Source organism: Stegastes partitus, unplaced genomic scaffold (assembly GCF_000690725.1).
Source record: "Stegastes partitus isolate 25-593 unplaced genomic scaffold, Stegastes_partitus-1.0.2 Scaffold73, whole genome shotgun sequence".
Lineage (NCBI taxonomy): Eukaryota > Metazoa > Chordata > Actinopteri > Pomacentridae > Stegastes > Stegastes partitus.
In genome coordinates, this window is record NW_007577804.1 from 63164 (window position 1) to 81294 (window position 18131).

At 40.0% G+C, this 18131-nt stretch overlaps 1 protein-coding gene across 1 annotated transcript in view; it reads right to left on the reverse strand.

The window, feature by feature from the left end:
- sgcd (sarcoglycan, delta (dystrophin-associated glycoprotein)) overlaps positions 1 to 18131 on the reverse strand; it is a gene marked incomplete at its 3' end in the record, with an annotated part of 189887 nt that overhangs the window by 62050 nt on the left and 109706 nt on the right. The window contains exons 4-5 of the mRNA XM_008276462.1: positions 12526 to 12613; positions 9044 to 9163 (exon numbers count right to left, since the gene is read on the reverse strand). Of these exons, the coding sequence (XP_008274684.1) occupies positions 9044 to 9163; positions 12526 to 12613 (208 nt within the window). The remainder of the gene's footprint in view (positions 1 to 9043; positions 9164 to 12525; positions 12614 to 18131) is intronic.

Below are 18131 nucleotides of genomic sequence, written 5' to 3' on the forward strand. Positions count from 1 at the left end.
TTGGTTTGAAGGTCAAAACTGAGAGGGGGAAAGACGGATATTGAAATGCATCCCCAGATCCCGGACGTCTTTCGGTCGTCCATGTTTCCTTTAAAAAGCGTCCATGTTGGATGAATCAGCAGCTGGATTTCCGTCCAGCGGAGACGTTAACTCCGACCCGAGCATCAAGGTGACTCCTGCGTTGGTCCCTCTGGACCGTCGGCCTGTGGAAGTTTAAATACCTCTGGCCTGGTCCGCTCTGCTGTGAGCTCTGGATACTGTACTTATCAGTCTGCAGCTTGCTCTGAGGGGGAACAGCAGGCGCTCAACGCATGAGCGAGCGCCGCTTATTCTGGAGTCGAGGCGGTTCTGGAAACACGAGGAGGGAACGCCGGCCGACCCAGTGACTTATAAACCTCGGCTGCAGTCGCAGGACGCCGTCCTTCACGTCTGCTGGACTTGGCAGCGGTTTACAGCAGACTGACTCTCTGGATGCTGCTTCTCATGAAACTGCTGCACTTCTAACTGTCCTCTTACAAACATCGCTGGTAACAATCTGATGCTTTCTATGAGTCAAAACCATGTGGAGTCATAAAGTCCTGTAAATATGCAGATATAACCAGCAGCATTTTTTTTCTCCAAAATATATTGTATGTCGTAAAATAAACCTATTTTAAACAGAAAACAGGTTTGATTTAGGGAGCTAAGAATATTATTGATAATTATACTGATGCTCATTTTTCCTTAAAAAAAAAATGAAATTAAAAAAAATCCTTGTTTTCATATATATATATATATATTCTTTTCTTCTTCAAATATATTTATTTATTCATGATGCCCTGACAAAGTTTTTTTTTTTTTTTTTTAAAAAAATATATGTATTTATTTATTTATGGTGCCCAAACATGGATTATTGGTTTCTTTTAGTTTTATTTCTTAACTTGAATACATATTTTTTTTCCTTGTTTTCTAAAATATATTTATTTATTCATGAGGTCCTGTCATAAATCATTTTTTCTTTTCTTTTAAAATTTTTTTTGCTTGTTCTCTAAAATCTATGTATTCATTTATAAAGTCCTGACAAAGATCCTGTTTATTTTTCCTTTTGAACTTTAATTTTAAAAATTCATTGTTTTCTATAATACATTTATTCATAATGACCTGATATAAACATCTATTTTTTTTTTTTATACAAAATAAAACGTTGTTGTATATTTATTTATTCATGATGCCCTGACATAGATCATTTATGTAAAACTTTCTTTTCTTTTTTAAAAAAATTTTATATATATATATATATTTTTTCCTTGTTATAAATGTTTGACAGATGTCATATATCATTGTTTTTTAATAAATGCTATCATTTTATTAAATAGGCAAAATCCCTATTAATTTATTTTTTACTATTATTTTAGGGTTTTTAGTTATAAAATCGTAAAATTAAGGCCTGAAAATTGATCTAATTTTGGTAAATTACTGCATTTTTATTAGATAGTTTCTCACCAGCATTTTACAATACTTCTTTGTACCACAACTGCAGGAACATTGCAGGTTTTTTTTTTTCTTATTTGTTCTTTGTGTGCAGGTATTTAAGTCCAACGCAGTCTTTTTAACACATTTGTAAAAGATGAGCAGATCCAGCTCATCATCAGGTCAAAGTGAAAACTGAGCAAATACGTTAAACTAAAACGGATGTAAATGTATGTAAAAAACAAAAAAAGTGTTCATCATAGAAAATTAGACAATGTAGGAGATCTAAGTTTTAATACTATTAATAATTTCTAAAACTCTGCTGTGAAATCCTCTGAACCTCTGACATTGTGTGATTTGTGGTTATTCAGAAACATCAGCAGGAAGCCGGTTCCTCTCCTGAGCTGAGTGTTTGAAATGCAGCCCGGCTCCTGTTTATCCCAAACGGACCGACGGTTATTCAACCATCGATTCAAGGAACCGTTTTTTGAAAACATGTTTTTTTTTTCTTTTCCAGATGATACCATACGTTTGAGCAATTTTGTTTAAAAAAAAAGACCAAATTGAAGGCGACAGTCGTGTGATTGTCTGCGCGTCGCGGCTCGCTGCACATCCTCTGAACCGAGTCGAGCGTTTCAAGCCGTTCGTTGTCGGCGTCTGACCGGACTGTAAATAGCTGCAGCGGCGTCATGGATTTCCAATGACCTCAGTCGGGCCAATTAAAGTTATACGCGGGAGATAATTATGTATTTTATTGGCAGGGACGGAGGGATGGGGCCGGTAATGACATGTGGCAGCTTTATAAGCCTCCTCGGTGCCTCAGCGCGTCGAAAACAGACAGAAGCTCGTCTGCAGCCGCCGGACGGCCAAAGATTAACGTCGCAGGTCTCTCTCGGGGCAACAGTTCAGGCGTTTGCTCGACTGGTTTAGTTTGAGTTGGAAGGAGACGGAAGGCGAAGCGTCGCCACAAACTTCTCTCTGAGAGGTTTTCCCGCGCTGCAACAACGTGGTGTCTCCACGTTCATCATCCACACCGGAGACGTTCGCTCGTCTAAACCACAAATCTGTAGCTTCTACAGTGAAGCTGATCCAGTTTGGGTCACTTTACTGTCATTTAAACGTGATAAAGACACAAAGGAACATTAGTTAGCAGAAGAAATAACATTTTGCAGCACAATAGCAACGACTGAGAGCTACGAACTAAAAGAAACCCCATAGCTGTTTGTAAAATAGACATAAATGTGTTTACCGCTCATGCTATGTTGTCATTTAAAATGTTCAGAAATCTGTTTTTGCAAAAGAAATGGCTTCGATCAAGTTTATAATTGAACTTTTGAGCTCTGAAAAGGTGCCAAAAACTTCACTTCCTCTGCAGATTACAGTAATGTTCTATCATATTTTAATAAAGAGTCCCATCAGATGCAGAAAGGCAGCAGCTAAAGTCCAAAACAAACATCAGCGTATGAAAAATATGGACGCTCGACTGGAGAAACCCTTTAAACTGTCTTTTTATTCCCACTTCTGTCACTTTGCTTAACAAATACCAGCTCAGTCTGAACTATTGATGCGGTCGGTCACAAGAAATTCATTTTTTTAAGCAACTTAAATTCCGTTTTAAACCACCAAATGTGTGTAATATGAAGTAAAATTCCAATTTGAGCAGCTGAAAAGAGTGAAACATGTTTCCACATGAGGCCAAACATGACTTTTATTTCACAAGATATTCCTTTTGTGCAGTTTTTGAGTCATTTCGGATACGTTTCGAAGCATTTTAGACCATTCGTAGCTGAGTTTTAGACTTGTTTAAAGATAATTTGGACAGGTGTAGGTCCTTCTGGGCAAGTTTTAGTCCTGTTGGACAACTTTTTAGTAAGTTTTAGGTCATTGATATAGTTTTTAACAGGTTTCAATACAGTTTGTGTCATTTTTGACACTATTGAAATAATTTTACACATGTTTTAAGGCATTTTGGACAAGTTTAAAGTCATTTTGCGCATTTTTGACTCCTTTTGGACAATTTTTACGTCATTTTGGGGAAATTTTCAAAGCATTTTATTGCATTTTTGTACCGTTAAAGTCCAAAACAAACATCAGCGTATGAAAAATGTGGACGCTAGCCTGGAGAAACCCTTTTAAACTGTCTTTTTATTCCCACTTCTGTCACTTCACTCAACAAATACCAGCTCAGTCTGAACTATTGATGCATTTGGTCACAAAAAATGAAGCTTTCAAGCAACTTAAATTCCGTTTTAAACCCTCAAACACAGAAACACGACTTAATAACATGTAATATAAATTAAAATTTCAGTCTGAGCAGCTGAAACCTGTTTCCACATGAGGCCAAACATGACTGTTTTTTTTCATATCTGCACATAAACCGAGTTAATCGTCACTTTTACTTTTTTTCTTACTTAGATTCTCGCAGCAGGATCATTATGAGGCTCAGTGAGGATAATTAAATAGAAAGAAGAGGCACATGTTTGTGAAGATCCTTTTTCACTTTGCATCCTGCGCCTTTTATATTTCTTTTATTTCTTCCTTTTCCTGCCTCTCACTTAAAAATATCTCGCTCCCGTTCGGCATTATGTTTCCATCTGCCGTCATTCACCCTCAGCCCTGCGTCCGCCCGCGCGATCCGTCCATTCAGCTTCATTAATAGATAAACAGACATCTGAAGTGTCGGCCCCTTTTTCTTTTTCCTTTTTTCCCTCTTTCTCCTCCAGTTAAGAGCCGCGACGGCTTCTGCCTTCCTCTCGCTCCGACGCTCACCTTTCACAGCCCCCTGTGCGAGCAATTACTCTTCATCCTCATCTACATTCATTTACATCCTTTTCCAGCCTCACTGAGTCAGAGTTCATTACTGTCAGCGCCTCGGCAAAGTGCTGCTCGACAGATGGAGGCTGCTGACGGAGGACGAGCCGAGTGGTTCTAATAGAAAGGTGCCGTTTTGGTTGCGGTCTGGCTTGTTTAAGCTCACTGGGGTCGTTCAGCCTCAATTCATGACATTAAAATAAAATAAAATCACCATCTTGTGTTTGTATGTTATTATATTAATTCATTATTTTGCTCCCAAAAACCGTTTCCATGTGACCGAGTCTGTCGCTAACGAGGTCATGATGAACACATTTATAAAAATTGCTCACTTTTTGTGAAATTAGTTGAAAAAAACTTTGATTTCTCTTTTAGTCACAGCGACAATATCATGTAAGTCTTCCACTGCATGTTCACAAATATGAATAAAAATAAAATCAAGTGTCTCCGTCTGATTGGCTCCAGACTCCACGGTGTTAAAGCTAATATTGGTGCCAGGCACAGGAGGAAAAATCTGCTTTTTAGGTCGGAAAATAAAGCTTTTATGGTCTTATGGATGACATTTTTTTAAACCAGATTTGCACCATTATACGAGTGGTTTGTGTTTTTCTATCTAATTTCAATATTCTATCAAAGACCAGGCGTAAGTATAAATTATTTGAGTTGAAAACTGTCTAAAATGACTTAAAATGAGACTAAAATTGATTTAAAATTGTACAAAAGGACACAAAATCGCCCAAAATTTTAGAGAGAGAAGTAAAGGTTCTATGGTCGGTGGGACGTCGGAATTATTTTTGATTAACTTTGATTCCTTTTGTGCAACTTTTGAGTCATTCTGGACACATTTTTAAACATTTTTAACGAAGTGTTTAATTAGTTTAAAGGCAGTTTGGACACGGTCGGGTCCGTTTGAGCAAAATGTCCTGTTGGACAACTTTTAAAATAATTTTAGACACATTTTAAAGAATTCAAATAGTTTCCAACTCATTTTGGACAGGTTTCAAATCATTTTGTTTCAGTTTGTCATTAATTTTACACGTTTTAAGACATTTTGCTCAATTTTGAATCGTTAAAGGGCAATTTTTAAGTCATTTTAGGTAAATTTCAAAGCATTTTTAAACAGTTTAAACACTTTTAGAAAGGAATCCAATCATTTTTGGCCAATATTGATTCCTTTTGTGCAATTTTTGAATCATTTTGGACATGTTTTGAAGCATTTTAGACCATCAGTGGCTAAAGGTTTTCACTTATTTAAAGCCAATTTGGACAAGTGTAGGTCCTTTTGGGCAATTTTCAGTCCTGTTGGACAACTTTTTTAGTCATTTTAGACAAGTTTTAAGGCATTGATTTAGTTTTAAACTCAGTTTGGACAGGTTTCCATTCATTTTGTGTCATTTTTGACAGTTTCTAGATAATTTTACACATGTTTTAAGGCATTATGGGCATTTTTGAGTCCTTTTGGACAATTTTGAGGCAATTTTGGGTAAATTTCAAAGCATTTTAGTGCATTTTTGTACAGTTTCTTTACCATTTGCGAGTACAGCAATGTGTTAGAAATCTTTACTAAAAACGCAATGTCGAAATGATTCATATCCATTGAAACTGTGATTAGTTCCAGCTCCAGTTGTGCATCGTGGCTGCTCACAAGACGAGGAAATCAGCTGAACCTCGCTGAACTTGCAGACAGCTGGTGAGCACCTCTTTGACGGAGTGGCAAATACAGGCTCTAACAATAACTTCTGTGAGAATATTTTGTGTTTTTCTTGGTAAAAACGTACAGAAGTGTATCATCAACACCTCGAACAGAAAGTCTCACCATCTTTTATCACTTGTTTCTGTCAATACCACACAAAAATCACAAATTACTTTGGGTTTAGCTGCACAAATGAGGGTGTTAAAGCTGGAAAGTTTGAAAGGATGAATCATCTTCAAGAGAGCCTGAATATCCACAGCAGACGAAAGGTCAGAAGGTTATTAAAAATAATGACGATTTATCCTCCGGGAGCTGTGACACACCAGACTTCCTAAATAAAATCTGCGCCCGTCAGTGTCTTTGCTAAAAACCTGAGAGTGAATTTCTGCTTCTTTTACAATCCAGAGAGAGTCGTACGTTCAGGTTTCACCCTCTGGAGACAGACATGACGGAGACAAAGTCATAAAAAACACAGTATTTAATTCAGCCTTTCAGTCCGTTGTGGTGACAACAGTAAAAAGCAGTTGGGAGAGAGTCGCGGAGGGAGAACGAGCGGCCGTGATTTGCCAATTACTGCGTTTATCTCGGCAGCCGTTTGATGAGCGCGCTCAGGGCGACGGGGCTAATCAAACACCTTGGCAACCGCTGCCTCAGCACACAGTCGGCCCTTTGAGCTCCCACAAGACTCCCGTTACGCTAAAAGTTTCTCCGTGCGATTCATGTCCTTATTATTTTATGATTGTGTTCCTTGGCGTGCCTTTGAACTCGGCCGTGTATTGTCTAATCTCTAATAACCGCCGCAGGCCTTTGAAGGTTTTTCTGCGCAGATTTCCGAGTTTCGCCTGCGACGGGATGCGCTTTGTTCTTTTTTTTTATATTTAACAAAAAGGGGGCCAAAGTCTTCCGGGTTCAGTTTTAAGCACGAAACACCTGTGAAGGAAGTTAGCCTGAGACAGGAACAGGTCTGAGTGAAGTCATTAACGGCAAACCTGTGTCCACAGAGTTACCTTGAAAACGACTAAACAGCATTTTAACTGGGAGAAACATGCAACCTTGTCTTAAAACATGTATATTTTCTCACCTATGGTGTCGTTATAAAGGCTTCCAGTTGTAAAGAGCCATGTTGGGCCATGTGAGGAGGATGGAGACCAGCGTTTGACTATATATTGTTATATCCTATTCTTACAAACTGAATTTTATGTACACTCATTGACTTTTTGGTTTTGGTTGGTTTGGTTTAGGCACCAAAACTACACGCTTAGGATTTAAAAAATACCACGTTTTCATTGCTACTGCCACGTAAATATATATATACATTGGATGCTTGGTAACATTTAGGCACCAAGAAGCTGCAATTTCTCAAAAAACAAACCACAATTTAAATGGATGTGAATAACTTAGACATTAAAGTTTTGGTAAATATGTACACAATGTTCACTCCTCGTTTACTTTCGGTTTCACCTGCTGTTTGGTTCGGTTTAGGTACACGGTTAAGAAGATGCCACGTTTTGGTTGATATTGTCACATATATAAAAGCATGTTCGAAGCTAGAACCAACATATAATGGATCAGCTGTTCTCAGTTTATAATCAGAATGCTGTAGAACATTGAAGAAATTACCAAATGGTACAAGAAGTAGCCACAATTTCAATCAATCAATCAATTTAATCAATTTGGAGCACACGCTTCTGGTAAAAATGTAAAAAAAACTGCTCAGATCCATCCCTGACATCGTTAAAACAACGACTTTCTGCCTTTTGTCACTTGTTGGCGCCATTTACGGGCAGAAGAAACCTGTTTGTCACATAAATACTCACAACAAATCAAACATTTGAAGACTTTTGGGCTTCTACAACTGTAAGATGTGAGATATAAATCTAACAAATGGTTAGACACTGGTTTCTCAGAGGATGAAGTTTTGTTAGTGCTGCTTTAGTGCTTGACTCATCTGGGTTTGAGTTTAAAAATTAAACCCTTTTACTGTCATTTGTACCAGAGTGATGAGTCACGCTACATCTAGTATCGGATTGGTTGGTAAAAAAAAACAATAAAGCAATAAAATAAATGACATTTGTTTTCACAGAGCACCTCCCTGTCATCCTATTGGCCCAAACTACAGCAAATATTTGCATGTTTACAGATGCAGATTGGACAAACAGTTCCAGGACCACTCAGTAAACTACTAATGCGATATAACAGGACTGCATGTAAAATAGGGAGGCACTGATGGATTCTTCCCTGGAATAAGTAAGATTGGATCATATTAGTTCCAGCAGTCAGATCAGACCTCTGGACTTTGTCGCAACAGACGGCAAGCAGTGAACTCTTCGAATCCATTTCTAGACAAACCATCCACTTTGCATATCATGTATTCACCTTTACCGAGTCCAAACAACTCAGTAAAACTCTCAGGTTTTGGTTTCTTGTCAACCAGATTCCAGATTTTCCGTCTAAGCTACCACAGTGGCCTCGGAAAGTCAACATTTAGCTTAAATCTGCCGCCTGCTGTGGGCAGATTCCCGTCGCAGCTTCGATTCTGCTGCTTTGTTTCTGCTTCGTGTTTTCTCAGGGAGCTAATTTCATCGCGCTGAGTTGCGGCCTCTCGCAGGAAATCGTCCGTCACGGCGCCGCGTCACTCAGAAGGCCGACCGGCCGATGGGACGACTCCCTCACCTCTTATCTCCTGTCATAAGCACAAAATGAGTTTGTCTAAAGGACTCCGCGTCGCCCTTCTCCCCAGCAGTCCCGTTCGCAAATACGAGCTCCACACCATCAGTCTCTCTGAAAAATCCTCATCATCCTCTGCAGCTAGTTGTCACTTCGCTCGTCTCTGACACGAGTAGAACCAGCACAGACCGACTCTCTACCCGCCGGCTGCTTGTGATGCTAATATAAGCGCCACATTATGCTGCTTTGCATTTATTGTGCATCAGTTTGACACAAGTTACACAGTATGGACATTTTGCATTGACACTGCTGGAAGAAAAATGATAAGATATGAACAGGAACCAAAGCATGTGCACGTCTGGAGGAGCAAAGTGCCCTCCGTTAGCAAACCTCCAACACCTGGATGAAGGTCCGGTCACTCACCCATCACTCGGAGCCTCTCGGCGCCCACCACCACCTCCTGCTCGTCGGCCGAGAAGAGCAGCTTCCCAGAGGTGGATTTGACTTCAAACATCTTGCCTCGTGCTTTAAATCCACTGGATCCTGAACCAGAACGCAGAAAGAGAGAGCAGACATCAAAGAGGAGCTGATTTCTTACCGAATTACCTCAGAATTTAAAAAACTTTAAATGCGCGTCCAGGTGGGAGGCGCTCCACGTGTCCTGCATCGCTTGCTGACTTCAGCAAAAGAGAACTTCGTCCGACTCTGCGTTTATGTTGTTTACAGTCACGAGACCGACACGTTTCAGTGAATTGGTTGAACTATGAAACAGGCAGTTTGGTGACAGATTCTTAACTTTCAGGAGGAAAGATCGCAGGTCCTTCCTTCCTTCCTGCTGCTCCCAGTAAAGGACACATATTTCACTCAACATGGTGCAACGTCAACATATTCAATCTATGCATTATCAATGTTTCTACACCTACAACCAAAAGGAATCAGTGCAACATCCACAAGTAGAAGAATGAGTACTTGTGCTTACTTTTTTGGTTATTTTTATGTTCTACTGAAGTTTCCTCCACATCTGCTGCACTACAAGCTAATCTCATGTAATCTTGTGCATGTCTACATCATTTAAATCTTTAGCAAAACATTTTTAAACCAGATAAACCTCCCCGAAAAGTCTTCTTTTCTGTATATTGTATTTTGCAGTGAACTGCTGGGCGACATTAATTCTCAGTCCGGCTGATACATCGACTCCAACAGATAAGAATTTTTCCAGTTTTTCAGACACAGACTTTCACATTTGTGTTTGGGTGTTTTTTTTAAGGTTGTGTAGTTTTTTTGAAAAGCACCTTCCCAGTGTGTATTTGCTACATGATGTCTTGGAATTGCGATTAATTTGCACAGCAGTTGGGGTGCAGTAAAACAGCAAATGCGAAAAATGTGTTCTGATTGATAAAAACACACTTTTCACGTCAGCGAGGGTCACAGTGACGGAAATTCAGCCCAGGTTCGCTTCAGGTAATCTCCTCTGTGGACGTCTGTTGGCAGCTAACATTTAAAAACTGCACACGCTCCAGAAAAACAATGTGTACGCCAGTTCTGATGGAAACTCTTCATCATCCAAATCTTTAAAATTGATCACTGAAAGAGTTGGAATTGGAAAAGGTCGACGCTGGACTGGTGGTGCACAAAAAAACGTGCAAAGTTCCAAATTTCTCCAGAAATCCTGTGCTGCATCTGTCCACCCAGCTTGGTTAAGGAAGGAGACAAAATGCAGGCTATTCCATTGCTATTAGCCACACAGTGTTAAAGTCCAATCTGTAGCGAGCTGCTGTGAAGATCAGTAAAAGACATAAAGTCACAGCCAGCCTTGAAGAAACATCCATCTGAGTGTTGTTCTGTATTCGATGTGACGTTTCAGACACCCTAAAAACTGTCGTATACGTAGAATTGAGTGTGCAGGATGCAGAAACCTTTCTTTTACCTTTGTCAAAGTGATGCTAAATCTCCTTTTTGCTGTTTATTGGCAGCTGGTTTAAAGCAGGATGTGCAGGTTTAGTTCCAACCAAATGCTGCTTTGGAAACATCAACACCACGAATATCCATACCAATCAGCCACAACCAGGGATGTCAGTAGTTTATTGTTATTTAATTAAATGCTGCTGATAATTTAACTGATCAAAAATATCAGAAATGTCAGAAAATGTACTGCAGATTAACTGTCGGTTGTCCTTCCTTGGTCTACTTGTGGTGACCACTGTATACCGGAAGTACCCCACAACACCTTCCAGTTCGGAGTCGTCTGCGGTTCATCTTGGTCACATCCTTAGGCATGACATTTTACTACTTCCAAGACATCAGCTCCAAGATCTGACTGCTCACTTGCTGCCTCAAATATCCCAAACACTCACAGACGCCATTGTAAACAGATGATCGATGTTATCCATTTAACCTGGCAATAGTTGTAAGGTTGCGGCTGATTAGTGTCGGAAACCTTTAACTTTAAATTACAACGTTCTATAAACATATCAGACAACACTCCAAAATCTGGGAAAAAATAAACAAATACATTAAATGGAATAGAATAAAGCAGCCATACAGTTATAGTCAGATACGACCTGTTGGTGAAAGAGATTTCCACCACAACACGAGTGTAAAACAATTCTCAACACATTTCACTGGAAGTCTGCAGGAAACACTGCGATGCAAAGCTGCCAAAGCTGTGACTGGTGTCACGACAAACAAGAACATGCAGACAACTCCCTCCAACTCAAATTGCTTTGTCTCATGCAGCGGCAGAAAACACTCGTCGCCGAGGGTGACTGATTGACAAGCCCGCAATTGATTCTGTCACTCTCCATCTGGGATGTGAAGTTCCTCCCCGTACATGAACGCCGCTCAGTCATCCACGAGGAACATCCGAGCAGACTTCCTCCTCTTCAGACCCACGAGGCAAAATGTCAGCGCGCTTTTCAACGCCGGAGACGCTTCCTGTGCACGCTCACACGAAGAGATTTCTATTCGGCAACGACTCTATTAGAGAGTGACAGGTGCAGAACGGGGGATGTAAAGAGGAAGGTGCCTTCGCAGAGTTATGGGGGAAAGACGGAAGCTTGTGCTGGCACATTTAAAACGAACAGAGGAAAAAAATCATGACGATGATGATAAAACAATGAATTCTGCGTCTGTGTCTGGGTTAGATAAGGTGACGGGTCAGTCTGAGAGTTGTAAAATTCTAAATAGGCTGTGAAAAAAACACAAATCTTTGCAACACTGGATCCTTTAATCTTGAGAAGTTTTTTAAAAATCCTTTGGTGTTGGAGACTTTGACATTTATTTTCACAATGTAAAGACATTTTCAAAAAAGGGACGACCTGTGTCAAAAAGAGAACACATTTTAAAACATTAACCACACTTCTACACGGTGAAAACATTTTCAGAAAAGTGGGAACCTTCTCGAGAAAATAAGGATATGTTTCATAAATTTAGGACATTTGAAGAAATATATTTTCTAAAATTGAGGTCAGTTTCACAAAGAGGGAACAAAAAATGACGATATTTTTCAAAAAGTATGTAGTTTAAAAAAATAAAAAAATAAAAATTCGGACCTTTTTTGAGATGTGAGGACATTTTCAACAAAATAGGGTATTTTCAAAAAGCGTAGACATTTTTAAAAAGTAACATTTCTGAAACAAAACACAAACTAAACGATGACATTTTTCAAAAAGAGACGCATTTAAAAAATGAGGAATGGTTGAAAACAGCCACGATGACACGACTTAAGATAAAATCTCTCCTGTTGGCCGTCTAATCCAACACACACAAACCTGTGTCATGCGTCTGTTGCAGGTATTGAAGTTTCCGGGATCGACATTTTTCAAACACGCGTGCTGCATCGCATTAAAGAAACATCATCGACAGAGTCGGTGAAAGCAGCCGGTGCTGCTCCCGCTGAGTCTTACCTGTTACGAGCTGCGTGAGCAGCTGGTTGTTGCTGTTGACGATATTGACCGACACGTTTCTGGACGACTGCAGGAACAGCGGGCGGCCCTGCGGAGAAATCGACAAGGTTATTTGTTTAGTTCGAGGTTCAATGGTTGTCAATGACTGTTTGTTCTCTTCTAGACACGAGCATGAAAAACAAATCTCTTCATGACAGGATAACAGATATCCACCTTGCTTTAACCCCTCTGAACCCCAGACTATTTTTAGGGTAGTTAAACTAATTGTAAGTGCTCATCTTGGTGAGGATAAGGTCCAACCATACATGCTATGTTTTTTTTCCAGAACAGTCAGACCATCATTGGATGTAAGTATTCTTCCAGATTTTTGATATCATCTGAAAGTGTAGTGTCGGATCACAAATACCAACTTGTACACAGCTTCCATCTTTAGACCATAACTTTGGGATCACTGCAATAAAAAACACTCTTTTGTGGGTTTTTCCATATAAAGTGGGACACAGTGTCAGAGCAATGTTGCAGAGATTTGTTAGATTAGTTTTTGGTGCACAGAGAAACAACTGGTATCATCAAGAAGGGTCATTTCTGCTGTGTGTGTGTGTGTGTGTTTTTTTTATATATACGGTTGGTCTATGCTATTAGAAAACAGGAACTTTGTGACTTATTCAACCAAGAAGCAGCAGTTTGAAAATTGATGAAGAAATTAGTAAAGATTTTACTCTTCAGCTCTGTCTTTACATCATTATTCATACTTCATACATATAACAACGAGCATAACTGCGAAGCTCTGGTCCTGTTCTTTCTTATTGCATCACATAGATAATAAAACATCTAGACGCCAATATATCTGTGCACGGACAAGTTCACTGGTAATTAAAACAGGACTAATGGATTGAAGAGAGACATAGGTCATTTTTATAAATTAATTTGATGTAAATTCAAATTAATTGCGGTTTTATTTGATATGTGCTTCGTCTCCCTGAGATAAATACTTTCAGACCACATCAGCTGATAAGACGTGATGTGAACTTTGGATGCAAAGTGGCTTCCTCACTCAGCAGCAGGTCTACAACCCATCAAAACTACTGTCATTGTTGGGGTTCGTGTCCCAGTGATAGAGACCAATGATGAGTGTTAAAGGATTGAAAATTAGACTCTGATATGAAAGTGAAGCTTTGATGGTTCCTAAACCAACCATTTAACCCAAACTTCCTCCTATGACACTGAAATAGTCACGCATATTCTGTCTTTGCAGCTTGGAGAGGACAATCACAAAGCATTACTGGTCAGGAAATCTAACCTGTCCCAGCCTTTTAACCCCAAAACTCACCAGTAAATTTTACAAGTCATGTTTTCTTCACAAAAAATGCCAAAATGCCACCAGTTATGATGGCAAGAAACTGAAAAAACAAGTTTCCGACAGTCCTCGAATGTGTCATGTGGGACATATGGTTTCACCAGGAAAAATGAACGAATCTAAGCTTAAAACTCATCAAAATGACTTTATTCCACGTGCCTCGTTTGGAACTTTCACCAAGAATAAACAGTTTGCTTGAAAAACCTGCGACAGAGAATCATCTGACCTGCAGGCAGTGTTTCCACAGAGCAGAGAGGAGGCGACCGAATGATCAAGAGTTTAATAAAAAACCATGTGACAAGTAAAATCAACGCAGGGTGGCTTAAAGACAGTGTGCAGAGTTCTTGGAATATATATTCGACATGGTGAAACAGCTCTCGAGACGTGGTTAATTAATTAGCCTTTTGCTAGCGCGTGGAGCCTTTTGTTTTCCAGTATTATGGGCACCCAAATTTAATTTAATTTTTTTCCATTTTTTCAACATTTATAAGACAAGTAATCAAAGTACGTCAATTATTTTGTGTGTCTTTTATGATTTATGGTATTATGACTGTGCCATATTGCACATGAGACAGTTCCTTCTATTCGCGGTTGTTCTGTTTCCATCGAGGTACAGGACTTCATATCGCAGTGAAAAATGAGCCCACAGCGAGTAAAAAATGTCACACGAGCACCGAGTTCAGAAGGTTAAACAAACCGGTGTTTAACGCTCACATGTTCCACCAAATCCTCTGTCTCAACGTGTAAAAACACACAGGGAAGAATAAGACCATTAATCTTTTAGCAGCGTGGCTGAAGTATTGAATTATTGTACACGCCAACACACTGGAACAAGATACGAAGGCGCGACTCCAGAGTCAAACACACCATAAACCGTCCGAGACTCCAGCCTCCTGCTCCGTTTGATAACTTCCATTTCCCAGAGTGCCCGGCGCCAAAATCTGTAATGCCGATCACGTCGGACACTCTGCTCTTTCTGTGCCCGACTAATCTTCATGCCTCAGTCAACTTCTTAATTAGAGATAACGGCCGGACCATTGTGCCGCGCTCGCTGCCGAGGAGGGGATATGCCTTGTGTGTATATTACTGATAACATTATGGCTCTCGCCAAACTTATTGAAGTTCCCACAGTAAATACACCAAATGTATGATACACAAGCGAGAGGTTATTAGAATAACAATGCGATGCGCGGCGAATGTAAAACTGTGACGGTGGGTCTGAATATACGGAAGATGCCGCACAGCTGATAATTACATCAACATTAACTATGGGGCCGTTTGAGCGTGTCGGCTTTGACGAACAGCGCTCAGGTGTGGAGCTCGACTTTGAAAAATCCTTCCAACGCCGAGGTGTCATGGCTGCAAAGTAAGTTGATTTTTGAACTTTAGAGGTTTGCTGTCCGTCGGCAGAAAGAAGAGGCATAGTTTTAAACCATCAGTTAAGGTGTTTTCAGAGTCTTGTCTAGCGGTTGTTAAGGATTCCTGGGTGGTTTCACCTGCATTTATTTCAAGCACGCTTCGTCTCACACAAACAGAATCTGGATTTTACAAATGTTATCCAACTAAAACTTATTTAAAGTCCATTATCTTACAAGTTCTACTTTTCCCAGACAGACGGAAACAAAAGCAGCGACGCTGTGATCAGACAAACTCTCCAACATGCCGAGTAAGAGTAACAAACTAACAGCTATTTATTATAAATTGGTTGAACTTACATGGTAAACGTATATTGTTGTGTACTTAAAAAGACAAGAAGACGACAAAAATGGCTGCATTTTCAAAGCTTTGTACTTCTTTAAACCAATCCCAATTGTCTTAGGTGGTGCAGAGCCCAGGATGCAGCGATGGTGCCCCACAAAATATCCACAGGATGGATAAAAGCTTCAGTTGCTTCACCTGATGCTCATTTTTTGTCCAAACATCTTACAGATCCTGACCGCCTTTATGTGGATATTGTGTCTGAACCTGGCATGACAGGATAATTGCATCTCCAACAGTGTGGTCAGACGTAACTATGAATTTTACAGGAATTTAGATTTAGATGACACGCATAGATATTATTAATAAAACTGTAGTGATGTACACCATGTAAATAGACACACATCAACTAAATTTTGACTAAGTTTGATTTATATCATCTTCATTTAAAAATGTGCCTTTATGATCGATTCACATGCCCTGACCTCACTGTAACACGTGTATCGGAGCTTCTAACGCATCACTGGCTGGCGGGTTTTGTGTCTTCTCCTGCTGCGCTGTGACTTGCAGGTGTGTAGATATGAGTCAGACATCGTGAGAAGTTCGTCCTCGGTGCCTGTCAGACTTTTGGCTCGGCCCATGTTCGATCAATGGACCCGTCTCACGGTGCGACCTCCGGATCACCACATTTCACTATATATCTCTGACAGCTGTCAGCGTTGGTCCGCAGGGCTCATTGTACCGATGTGTCACCGCTCATTGTTAGCTCTCTTTGTTAGCGCTCATTGTTCGTGCTCATTACCTGCACTGACAACAACATGGAGACGCGTATTTACAAACAAGTTTTGTTCTCAGAATGTGATAAATATGAAGGCTGTTGATATATATTAAAAACAAGTGTGAAAAGAAATATGAGGAAACAGTGTCAAAGTGCACTGTAAAGTGTAAAGTATGCGTGTTATTATTTTACGTTCTATAGTTTATTTTATATTGACTTGTTTTGAAGGCAAAGGCCACACACTGGCTGTGCAACATGGTGCTGCAGTGGTTAGAGCGCTGAGAGCAGATATCCACCAATCTGTTAATTAATTATCGTATTATTAAATATTTTAATTAATCAGTCCATTCTAATTGGTTCCCTTTAACACAAACAAACAGCAATTATACTTGGAGTTCCTCTCGCTGAGTCATTTCAAGGGACCTTAACCTAACTCTCAGTCCTACTCACATGGGACTGATACACAAATTATGTGTGTTCTGTGCAGCACATTGGCACAGAACTGGGAAATGTCTGGTTTCTGATATTAATAAGCTGCAACGTGTTGAAGGACAGCAAAATGTTCCTCACAGCACGCTGCCACGGACGCCGTTTATCGGAACATCCGTCGAGGTTTTACTCTTCTGATAACCTCAAAACACACAGATGTTGATTCAGATTAAATCAGCTACATTATGGCAGATTTATTGCTTTATAAATAACAGACACGATGGATTTCTTAAACTACTAGAGGTCTCCAGGTAATACCAGTCCCGTACGAATGGGACGTTTTCACTTCACAAATTTCACTATCCGTCCAATGGCTCAGATATTTCGCTCTAGATCAAAGTGTCGGACCTGCATTGCTATTTCTAATACAAAAATGATAACAACCGTGTAATATTTCTTTGTTTATTAGCGTAACACTCGCAGATATTCTCAATCTGGATTCCTAAAAGTTGGTTGTTACACAATTGTTACAAAAATGCACATTTTACAGTTAAAAAAATAAACTTGCCCATTTTCTAATATATGAAATATGGCATTTCTGTGCTATTTCTTGCTACTTATCAATATGTGAGGACAGATAAAACCAGCAGCCAATAACAAGAAGTGATGCTGATGGGTCTCTGTGACGTATCGACGTCGTCTTCCTTCACAATCACAACCATGAAGCGTTTCATAGCAGCTGGCTCATCGTTCCATCTTCCTGCAGTTTTTCCTGCCACAGCCTCTTGAAATGCCTCCGAGAGGATACTGCAGGAGTCCTTTAGGGCTGTTTGTGTAGAGTACACGTGTTTAGTTTGTTGCAGTGTGCTGCCTCTGATCCGCTCTGCTTCTTCGTTACTAATGCAACAGACCATATTACTCCCAGCAGGACGCCACTCACTGAGAGGGGTCGGCAGGGATGAGGAAGATGGGGGGAGTGTCTGGGAGAGAGATGTGTGGATTACAGTCGGTTATAGATATATTTCTCTGATGCAGAGCCGCAGCAAACATCCCACCGATTGAACTAAACCTCGGCAACGCCAGCCGAAGGGCCTATTCTGAGGAGAAACACGCCGACTCATTCAGAAAATGGGCTTTGTTTTGGCAGAATAAACCTTTGGTGAAGAGCTCGCAGGTGTTTGTAGAAGATGCTGCTGAGTGTTGGAGGCTTAACTGATTCATCAATTAAGCAGCTCACTTGTTAAAAACAGAACATTTGAGAGCCTCACTTCTCGAAATCAAAAGCGATTCAAACGAGATGCATCCTTGACTTTCTAGCGTCTAGATTAAGATGGTCGATCAGTT